The sequence below is a fragment of the Zingiber officinale genome, chromosome 7B (assembly GCF_018446385.1).
Source record: "Zingiber officinale cultivar Zhangliang chromosome 7B, Zo_v1.1, whole genome shotgun sequence".
NCBI lineage: Eukaryota > Viridiplantae > Streptophyta > Magnoliopsida > Zingiberales > Zingiberaceae > Zingiber > Zingiber officinale.
The window spans coordinates 65,355,990-65,368,180 of NC_055999.1; the positions used below are offsets into that span (position 1 = coordinate 65,355,990).

General features: G+C 45.5%; 1 protein-coding gene across 1 annotated transcript; it reads left to right on the top strand.

Annotated features, from left to right (window-relative positions):
- The first annotated feature begins 11,429 nt into the window (after nt 1-11,429).
- On the top strand, nt 11,430-11,978 carry LOC122004400. Its single transcript, XM_042559293.1, has one exon. The coding sequence runs from the start codon at nt 11,430-11,432 to the stop codon at nt 11,976-11,978; it is 549 nt and encodes a 182-aa protein (XP_042415227.1).
- The last annotated feature ends 213 nt before the right edge of the window (nt 11,979-12,191 follow it).

The window sequence follows — 12,191 nt, forward strand, 5'->3', positions numbered from 1 at the left end:
ACTTGGACTTCTCAATATTAGGTGTCCGATCAACCTTAACCCTCCTGGATTTCCACATGCCTGACTTCACTCACCAGGACTTCCCTTCTGCCTAGCTTCACTCACTAGAACTTTCCATCTGCCTGGCTTCACTCACCAAGGCTTTTACCTAGCTTCACTCACTAGGGGTTTCCCTTCCCTAACCTCCAATTAGGACTTTCCCAATCAAGTATCTGGTCAACCTTGACCTACTTGACTCTTCATCACATCAACCTGGTCAACCTTGACCAGAGGGAAATTGTACAAACAATCTCTCCAAATGAATGATTGCCCCTTCACGGAAATAGGTACATATATATAAAAACTGATTTGAGAGGTAAAAACTTTCAAACCGCATAACAAGCATACAACCATCATGAGTTTAATCCTCAAAAGATGAGGTAAACTCACCAAACAACCCACTCTCATGTCTCATGATCAACACCCTTGAGCACATATTGCTCAATGTGGTGCATTCACACTTACATGCAATCAAACACAACTTCAAAAGATGAGGTAAACTCACCAAACAACCCACTCTCATGTCTCATGATCAACACCCTTGAGCACATATTGCTCAATGTGGTGCATTCACACTTACATGCAATCAAACACAACTTCACATCCACTTGATCACATGTCGCTCAATCAAAATACGTTGACTAACCAAGCTTTCCAAGCCTTGCACAGGTGTGAGCCAAGCTCCCAGCAGTCACGGACAGAAGGCTCCAGACACCTAGCTTCAAATAGCAATCCATAGCATCAAGCAAACTCCAAGTGCAATCATCAAACTATCAAGCTTCGGACATCAAGTGTAGTGGGCTCCAAAATTCGAACAGCTAGTGCTTTGAGCACCAAACTTCGGACAGCAGCTAACAGCTCCCATTTTCTTCAAGTACAGTCCTCTTCATGCATTCAAACACCCTCCAACGATAGCCTACAACCAGCAATTCAAGAGATCTATGGAGGTTTTAAGTCCACAAACCGGTAGATATGTATTTGGACCTTCCGAAATGGCCAATCCACATCCGGTGCAATGCCTTGTTACCGACACTTATTTCTAGCTTCCCATATGTAATAGATTGAGCTAGAGATGCCTAGATGTCGGGCCTTCATCCTTCTACCACCACCCTTGTAATGTCTTCCAAATATATGGTTCAACTCCTCAAAGGACTTGAAGTTCTGTTTGATCTCCAACCATCTCTTTACCTTGCACCAAAGTTCACAAGCCACCGGGCATTCAAAGAATAGATGTCGGTTTGTTTCATCTTGTTGATGGCACATGACACAATCCTTGTTTGGCTCATACTCCATTCTATCCTTGGTTCTCAATCTCCCATGAGCTAGCATCCACAGTGTGAAGCGGTGCTTTGGCATGATTTCCGGTTTCCACACCATGGATTTCCATGGAACCTCCGACTCTCTTGGCAAGAAGAAAGTGTATGCATTTTTAACTCCATTGTGTGTCCCAACAAACCAATCCATCATCCTCATATTTGTACTTCCAACGCCACTAGAGGTTCTTAAGATCTTGTTCCGAATTTCTATGAGCCTCTTGATCAAAGGGGAGTCCGAAGCCTTGCTTTCCCATGCCCAAAAATCTGCACCTTTCACATAATGATGATGTACCCAATTTATCCATAAAGAATCCATTTTGGACTGAATATTCCATAATATTTTGCTCAACAAAGCCTCATTTCATGCAAGTAGATCTCTAAGACCATATCCTCCATCTTGCTTAGGTAACGATTGCCCCTTCAATCTCCATGTATGTCAGTCTCCATGTATTGTCAAACATCGACATCTAAACATCAAGACTCAAGCTTGAGCTATCTCAAGTTTAGTCAACCAGATCAACCTTAACCTAGGGAATATTCATTACCTAAAGAGAGAGTTTGCCCTCTAGGAAAGGGGGAGAATGAAGGATGTTAGTTAGAGCCCTAGAGCCAATCATTTGATGATTGTATGGACTCATGTATATCATATTCTTGTATATTAATAAAGGCTTTTGTTTGGTTATTATACTTATTTATATTAGTGCCAAATAGACTAAGTATAATAGCGTCCTTGAGTAGAAGGTTCATACCTATATCAATTGATTAGTTGAATCGATAGTGAGATGATATAGGGAACACTACTCTAAATCATTCCTAGTCGAGTATTAGCATTCAGGGACAATGTTAAGACAATAAGACTAGCATGTAGGTCAGCTCGATGACTTGATCTCACAAGTCATGGATATAGAGATATCAAGCTGACACATGGGTATGCATTAGAGAATGTATACTGAATGACCCGCCATGAGAAAGTATCATGGATCGTTATATGAGTGTCATATACTTTCTCATGTGGCTATTAGTATGACTATTAGTCCTTAGACCTGAAGTCACCATGGATCCCTACATAAGGAGTTATGTACTTTAGTTTCGTCAAACGTCACCCGTAACTGGGTGGACTATAAAGGCGATTACTGGGTATATAACGAATTATGTAGAGGGATGTGAGTGATGTAGATGGGATCTATCCCTCCCATATGACGGGAGCGACATCGGTATTCTTGATAGAGTGAGACCACTAAGTGCATGGCCATGCCCAAATGAGTCAACATTAGATGTTGAGCTCATTTGATCGAGTGAGTCTACTTGGAGTTCAAGATTTAGATTGATTAGAGGATGACACGGTCTATGCCTCACATTGATCAATCTAGATGTCTAGGATATAAGGACACTTGTCATTATTTTGTGAGTAGTCACAATTGGTAGTCACAAGGTGATGTCGGATCTCGACATTCTTGTAACTTGGGTAGTAATGATGTGTTGCTAGATACCGCTCATTACTTATGCTCCTAAATGGGTTTAGGGCATTGCCAACGTTACAATAACCTATAGGGTCACACACTTAGGACAATTAGGTGGAGATTAGGTTCATTTGATGAACCAAGAGGATTAGATTCATTTGATGAATCAAATTGGATTAAGAGTAATCCTAATTGGGCTAACTTGAGTTCGACTCAAGTTGATTCATGTGTTAAATGAGTCTAATTTAGATTTTGACTCATTGAATCAATTCAATTTAATGAATTAGATTCATTATATTAAGTTGGCTCGAATCAAATGGTTGGATTAGATCCACCATGGTAGAGATTGAGTCAAGTTTGACTTGACTTGAGAAGGAAGACCAAATGTCAATTTTGACTTGACCTTTTGCCACCTCATTGGTGAGTTGGCATTAGGTGGACCAATAATGATGTTCCACATCATCATGGGTGTCACCTCATGGAAGTTACAAAGCCACTCTCTTAATGGTTTCATATTAATTGCAATTAATGCAATTAATTGGTGAGTTTTTGAAAGTGGCCGGCCACTTGGTTTTTGGGTGTGAATTTCATTTTTCCCAATGAAGTGGTGTAACTCCTTCTTCTTCCTTGTGTTCTTCCTCTCAAGCTCTCCCTCTCCCTCTCCTCCTCCCTTGGCCGAACCACATAGGTGCTAGCACACCTTGGTTTTTGGTCATCTCCATCTAGTGTGTCCGTGTGGATACTTCTAGAGGACCGGCGCTTGACGGTCTTGAGATCCGGCATCATTTGGACGAGCGGGAACGCGTAGGGCGCGCATCAAGGGTAAACACTTTTTCCTCGTAGATCTAAGTAGTAGATCAGTTTTTGAACTCATACAAGAAATAGTTTTTCGAATTTTGTATACGAATCTTTGCACGGATCTACGGCTTTGGGTCCTTCGGGGTTTCCGCGACGCGAAAAAGCGGTTTTCGTGGCCCGAAGAACCCAACAGTGGTATCAGAGCCACGTGCAAAGACTTGTACGAGTTAGTTTTTGGTTTTTGGAAAACAAAAACTTCTGTGATTTTCTGTAAAAATTCAATTTTTATGTTTTTATGGGTAATTTTTCCTTATAGGCGAAGCACAAGTGTCTCGGCACTTGTAGGCTTCGGCTATCGGGAAGAATTTTCCCAAACGGCTTCGTTTCGACCCAAAATCTTTTGGGACAGCGGACTCGGGTGCCTTTAGATCGCAACGGAGCAACTCACGATGGTTAGATCGTGGGTAGGGGCGCTGCCCCTAACCCCGCAAGGGGATTTGCTCCGCGATCGCACCCGAAATCGCTAAAAACGAACCCGTCGGGAAGATTTTTCCGAAACGGTAATGTCTCGGCCCAAATCGTTTTGGGACAGCGGGTTTGGGCGCTGTTGGATCGCAATGGGACCCTCGCGATGGTTAGATCGCGGGTAGGGGCGCTGCCTCCGTTCCGCGATTGCGCCCGAAACCGCTAATCGGGACCGCCGGGAAATTTTACTTGTAAAATTGTAAAAAAAAAAAAATTATTTTTAAAAATTACAGAAAATAAGAAAATATATAATTTTGAATTATATATTAATTTTGTGATAGTCATGGCCCAAAACCCAATATGATTGGTTGTGTTGTAATTCATAATACGGCATGCGTGCCGTGATGTGTTTTCGCGTGTTGTATTTATTTTATTATTCGCGACCTGCGCGTCATGCCTCGTCTTTTATTCTTGTTGTAAATTAGATTTAGACTCGAATGTAACTCGAGTTTCAAATTGTAATGTACAAATTGGAGCAGTGGAGGGTCCACACGAGACGGAGTTCCGAGGCGGGCACGAGCAACACAAGGTGGTCAAAGGGAGGAGCTTGGAGAAGCTGTTGACCCTATATAGGTTGACCATTCGATCTTCTCATTGGCTTGAGAAGATCGTAGTAGGGCCATGACTAAATCACAAATAGATTAATTAATTAATTATTATGTATCTGATGCATGTTTAATAGTTAATTAATTAATTAGTGCCTTAACGATTAGATTAGATCTAAGTCGTGCACATGATGCACCCTTGCGATTAGATTAGATCTAAGTCGTGCACAAGATGCATCCTTCTCGATTAGATTAGATCTAGATCGAACCAACTCTAAAATGCCTAACCGTGCCGTGATACCTATCACTACCTCGATAACATGTACTGTTGAATCTGCCAAAGCAGAGCAATACATATTATCTTGGTAGGGTACGGAGGGACAATCTTGGTCCCGCCTATCAACGCATGGGAGAATACAAACTCAATTAGATTGAGTATTCCTAGTTACTCGGTTGGATCGAGTCAACTATAGACATTATTCCAACGATTGGAAAAGATAGGTCAAAATCACATCTATATTAACTCTCGGGCGTATTAGCCAAAGCTAACTCGAGTTTTAATATAAATGCGGATATTGATTCTATAAACAAGAGTTGCATAGAGATGTAATTGGTAATCGTTACCTACCGATCATACTAAGCCTTGGGCGTATTAGCCAAAGCTAACTCAAGGGTTAGTATGATGTGGATCTTGTCTCACAAGAATTAAGGTATTCAGTGGGAGCATCATTTAGTTAAAGGCCTAATTAAATGATTTTAAAAGAATATGATATTTATTTCTGCAAATTTTTCTGTTGTAGATAACCATGACGTCAAATACGAACATTTTCTCTCTGCGATCTGTCCTTAAGAAGGACAAGCTCAACGGAGCAAATTTCCTGGACTGGTACAGGAATCTGAGAATAGTTCTCACCCAAGAACGTAAACTGTACGTTCTGGAGCAGCCCATTCCGGAGGCTCCTCCTGCCACTGCCACGCGAGCTGACCGAGATGCTTACAAGAAGCATCAAGATGACGCATTAGATGTGTCCTGTCTTATGCTCGCGACCATGAACTCTGAGCTTCAGAAGCAACACGAGTTAATGGGCGCTTATGATATGGTTGAACATCTTCGTCAACTGTATCAAGGACAAGCAGGGCACTGGAAGAGGAACTGCATAGGATACCTGGAAGATCTTAAGAAGAAGAGAAATAAGATTTCTACTTCAGGTATAAATGTTATAGAAGTCAACCTCTCTATTTCTTCATCGTGGGTATTAGATACCGGATGTGCTTCGCACATTTGTACTAATGTACAAGCGCTGAGGAATAGCATAGCATTGACGAAGGGTGAGATAAACCTACGAGTAGGCAATGGAGCACGAGTTGCTGCTATTGCTGTAGGAACTTATCATCTATCTCTGCCCTCTGGGCTAGTACTAGAATTAGACGATTGTTGTTATGTGCCTGCGACAAAGAACATAATATCAGTTTCTTGTTTGGACAAGAGAGGATACTCGTTTATAATATAGAACAAATGTTGTTCCGTCTTTTTAAACGATATGTTCTATTGTAGTGCACCTCTGATAAACGGACTCTACATTCTAGACCTAGAGAGCCCTGTCTATAACATAAATACCAAGAGGATCAAGTCGAATGACTTCAAGGCTTATCCTCACCCGTTCGGGGTTGAGCTATTATCACCAGTCTCGGACCAGAGTATTACCACCGGTCTCAGATCAGAGTATCATTAACGATCTCTCAGTCAGGCGGTTAGACCAATTCCCAGTCAGTCTTCCAGACAAATTCCCGGTCGGGCTTTCAGACAAATTCTTGGTCAGGCTTTCAGACAAATTCCCGATCGGGCTATCAGACAAATTCTCGGTCGGGCTTCTAGACCAAGTCCTGGTCAGACCTTCAGATCAATTCCTGGTCAGGCCTCCAAACTGCTTCTTTGTCAGGCCCTCAGATTGTTTCTGGGTCAAGTCTCCAGATCGAGTACTGGTCAGGCCTCCAGAGCACCTCCCGATCGGGTCCCTGACTCTCGCCCCGGTGCGAGTTATAAGTGAACTATGCTCTCACGCCTCCAGACTCTCGCCCCAGTGCGAGTTATAAGTGTGTTCTACTCTCACGCCCAACGACCTTTCGGTCGGCACTCATCACTCTGCTCGTAGCTCTGCCTGACACTCACCGCACTCGCTTTGCTCACTTGCCGCTCTGCCCGGCACCCATTATACTCACTCTGCTCGCTGCTCTGCACGACACTCGGCTCCCATGTTCCGCTCATCGCTGTTGCTCAGTCGGCATTCATCGCTTCACTCATCGCTCTGCTCGGCACTCATTGTACACACTTCGCCGCCCTGCTTGGCACTCATCATGCACACTTCGCCGCCCTGCTCAGCACTCATCATGCACGCTTCGCCGCTCTGCTCGGGACTCATCCTTAAGGCTTTGCTTACCGCTGTAGCTCGGTCAGCACTCACCGCTCACTCGCCATTCTGCCCGTCACCCATCCCACGTGATTCACTCGTCGCTCTGCTCGGCACTTTTCGTTCACGTCTAGCTCATCACTGTTGTTTGGCCGTTGGCTCGACTACTCACTGGTATCGCTCGGCTACTCGGTTTACGTTGATCGACCTATCACTTAAGGGCTTCCTCGGTTATGCACTTGACTTCGCTCACCCTCGCTCGCCCATTCTTAGCTTGCTCAGTCGACACTCGCTCAGGCGACACTCGCTCGGTCGGCACTCGCTCAGTGGACCCTCGCTCGGTCGGCACTCGCTCAGTCGACACTCGCTCGGTAGGCACTCGCTCGGTCGGCACCCGCTCAGTCGATACTTGCTCAATCGGCACTCGCTCGGTTGCCTGCTCGGCTTTCCCCATCCCCTGATCAGCTCAGCATCGCCACAGCTACTCATTCGACGTCATATAACAGACCCGCGATATGACTCTGCATTCAGTGGTGATTCTTTGTTTTAGTTGGATGGGTCTAGTCAGTCAGACTTGCGCCTCCTTTGACTAAACTTGAGGGGGAGGCTTGTGATACGGTTTGGGCTGAGGGGCAGAAGAGGAGATTGAAGGAAGGAGAGGGGCAAAGGGGTCCTTTTACTGCTAGGCTATTAAGGAAAAGGGAGAAAGCGATTTTGAAGGAGGGGGGTGGCTTGGTGGATGGGTTTTTTCCGCCGCCAACTTCTCCTTCTACCTCCTTCTCATGCGCGCCTCGCCGACGTTGGTTTCCGGCCACCACCTTTTCCTCTATCTCTTTTTCCCTCTTCTCCTCGCGACGCCAGCCCTAGCCTCCTTCTTCCTCTCTTCTCCGTGCTTTCTGTCCGCCGCCAAGAAAAAAGGGAGGAGAAGGCATCATCTTCTTCCTCGGACGCTACTCGTCGGCGCGACGCCAGCCTCCGGTTATCCTCTTCTCTTCTTCTCCTTCCGGACGATGCCTCCTCTCCCTCTCTCTTCTTCTCCTTCCGGACGATGCCTCCTCTCCCTCTCTCTATTTCTTCTCTCGCGAACAGACCACATCAAGCTAAGAGGGAGGTTGGCTCGTGTGTGCACGACGCCGCCCATAGGAACTAAGCATCCTCCTTCCTCTCCCTCTCGCGCTCCTTGCCGGCGCTCACGCTGACATCGGCCGCCACCTCAGTCCCTCTCCTGCTCCTCTCGCCGCATCCGCCGCAACCGGGAAGAGGAGAACCTTAGTGCTTCCTTACGGTGCCACCATCAGACGAACTCGACACCGCCCTCCTACCCACCTGAGCCCATCAGCCGGCACCAGCAGCCGCCCTCTTCTCCCTCTTCTCACACCATAGCTGCCCTCTTCCCCTCACCACTATCCATCTCCTCTGATGCTCATTCAGCCACCTTTCGACGTCGATACAGCCGACTCCGGCCTCTCCACTGTCATTGTCGCCGTCTCCGGTGCTGATTCGACCATTGCTATGTGCAGGCCATCGAGCCACTATGTCTCGCTCTTCGTATCGCTATATTGTGTCGACATTCGAGCCGCAATGGAGTACCGATCTGTGTGCCACGGTTGTATCTCGGCCTTTGTATTATTTTATATCCCGGCCTGCGTGCCGAGGTCCATTTCCCGGCCTATGTGCCGATTTAGTTTCCCGGATTGCGTGTCGGTGTAGTGTCCCAACCTGCGTGCCGATCTTATTTCTCGGCCTGCGTGCCGACCCAGTGTCCCGGTGTGCGTGCCGGTCTTGTTTTCCAGCCTGCGTGTCGGTGTTTTAGCCTGACCTGCAGCTCATCTTCTGGTTCCACACCGCATTCGGCTCTGCGTCGTTAGATCCAGCTCTCCAGCCTGATCAGAGTCATCTGCTCTTCCGGGTCGTGACAACTCGAGTCGCGTCCCATCCGAGGGCGTCCCCCTGGGCCAGGGTACGTTTTTCGTACTCACCCCTTATTTATTTCATTATTATATCATTAGCCGGTTACTCATATATTCGTTGGATCCGCCTCGAGACTCGGGGTACCGGGGGCCGGGCCAACCCGGTCACTGGCTGCAGGTAGCATTGACCAGAGGACTTTTGAAGACTTGATCAACACGGGAGTCATCTCAGCACACCCCCCTCCGGGACGTCGCGACTCAATCAACATTCTCACCACCTCACCCGGCGGTCCGTCCGACTCAGCTTCTGGACCGGATCATACACCATTCAAAGCATTTCTGAGGAAGCAGACACAAATAAGTAGCTTACAAGTTACAATACACAATCCAAAATATTTTTTCAAAATATAGAGACAAATAATCTTTTTCGACAAAAGAATAAAAGCAAAAGAGATGCAAGCCTCTACAAACACTAGAATTCAAGGATAAATTATATATAGATAGAAGCCGTGTGTCACCAAACACCAATACGATTTAGTGGAAATATGCGCCTTAGTCAAATTATACCGATTCCAACAAGCGATCTTCAAGTAGAAATAAAGAAACAAATACATTTTATTTGTGATGATATTATAAAATCCAGCATTAATTCGTTACTAACCTTGAGCATAATGGAGGAAACACTTTCCATGGAAGCTTGGTTGATCCTTTCTATGCCCCCATAGGTGAGATGGTAAATGGATGGTTGTTTATGACATGAGGTCTTGGATCCCGTGTAATTCACCATCCAATCCATTTACCTCCTCAGTCATTATAATTTACCTCCTCTGTGTTGATCTTCAAGTAAGTTGGCGGGGGCGTTAGAGGCAAGCACTTCACCTTTTGTCACTTGGTTAATCCTGTCCATAGAATAAAATAGTTGTACAAGTTTTTTTTTTTTTGACAATATTGAAAGATATGCAATAAGTTATGGTTGGTAAGAAAATAGATTATCAAAGGACTTACAAGGGTGATGAAACTTCCAAACTTCCAGATTCTGCGAATCACCATATTGTCAATTGAAGCAAAAAAAGAAACATGATAGCATCTAATTAATAAAGTAGGGTCATACTTGATGGTAGATGTACAAAAAAAAAAAAATTGGTTCTCAAAATTCAGAAAATACACTTAAACAATAAAAAAAAAAACTTAGTTTCGAGTCATAAAATGAACCTTTTGCTATGAAACAGGAGCCCAACATTTAAACAATCAAATTAAGATTAGTATTGAGTCATGGCCTAGCCAAACTCTAAACAAACATGTTAAACAAATCTTTCCAAGAAACAACACTCTGCTATCTTTAATAAAGATGGTTCTTCTCATTAGTTGATACCAAAGAGGTTGCAGTGCTGAGTGAGCGAGAAAACAAGTGTGTTCGGTCAGTGGAAAACCATACCTCCTGACTTGGATGATGCTCTTCTCACAAGATGCACAAGTTCATCTGTAGTATGCAATCCCCCTTGTGCACGAGCTTCAACAATTTGATTCTGAATAAATTGCCAATTGCTTTCTTCTCCATATTCACGTAGTACCTTTCCCACTTCCGCAGCAGGCCAAGAATTCAATATCTCTTCAGCTGTCAAACTTGCCTGCATCAACACTCTTATTAAATGTTTCATTTGCTTGATAGAGCACTAGAAGAAAGATACTTTCTTTGGAGAACAAAATGACTTAAACTAGAGATGATTAATCACCTTTAATCGCTGATTTAGTTTTCCTACAGGCAAGTAGTAATTAGGCAGGCAACCTACTGAATAAATCACATTCATTCTACTTTACTATAGGGGTGAAAAACTCACACTGCCTTATATCCTAATTCAATAATCAAAGTAAAATAGTTCATCTAAGAACTCTAACCTGAGGATTCATGCGCATATCCAAAGGTCCATCACCTTACACACTAAATCCCCTTTAGAGTCATCCACCTGTTAAATAGCTTACCAACTTATTAGATTCAAAGTAAGTTCTTTTCGGCAATTCATTAAACATGAGAATTGCAACTGAACAATAACCTACATGGATGAGATTCCAAGGTCCATCAAGATGTCGTTCACCCAAACGTCAAGCAGGTTCTCATCGACGCCGCCAAGCACCGACTTGATGTACTTGAAGTTTCTGACATGAGTGTAAGCTTTCAACTTGCTGCCGCACTAATCCATGGCCAAGAGCTTCTCTATCCGAGCCCGGGCCTGGTCATGGATTGAAGCATCCATATCCATTCCCACGAACAACTCCAACTCCGGATGGGCATCTACGATCTGCGGCAAAGAACGGCACGAAACGAATCAGGGATGATGGGAGTGCTAAGGAAAAAGGTCAGAACTTGAGCGAAGAGCTTGGGATGGAGAAGGACGAACGGACAGCGGTGGAGTGCCCGACGTTCGATTAGATGGAGGATCTCCAACTGCCGGAGCCACCATCCAATGGCGGCGCGGCCGAGTTGATTGATGTACTGGCCGCGCCTTTACCCGGTACCAAGCGGCAGCATCGCCCTAGCGTGTGCCTTGGGGAGATTGGCGACCAGCCCGCTGCCATTCCCTCGAATCCCCTAATGCAGCGGCCTAAACAGTGGAAGCTTTCAGCTCCCGGATATCACGCCAAGCCCCGTGTTTTCCACCATAGATTGCCTTCCAAGACTCGTCAAATTGCTGCCAAACTTGACTCTCGCGGTGACGACGGGCCGGGCACCCTCCCTCCTCTGCTTCCCACTCTGCCCGACGACGGAGTTCTCCTCTCTGTCAACGATAGCCTCGACTCGCTCGTGCCGAGAGTAATTAAGGTCCAGCGTGATCCGAAGCCATGGCGGGGTGCAAGGCGGGTTCGATCAAACTGGGTCTTGAAGGCGGATGAAGGCATGGAAGACGCAGATTTCAAAACTGGTGGCGGAGAGGATGCTGCAAATGATGGGTTTACGGAAGGGTCTGATAGCCCGTCTTGAAGGAGGACCAGGGGAAGGGTTAGGGTTTCGGATAGTAGGGGCATTGGTCCTGTTGCGGAAGGGGAAGCCCCTTCAGATATGGATGGGGTAGAATGGATTGACCCGAACGGGTTTTGCCATTCTGAAGAGGATGGCGGAGTGCAGTCATGGCTCAAGGAACTGGGACTGAGTAGGTATGCCCCTGTTTTTGAGATACATTAAGTGGATGATGAG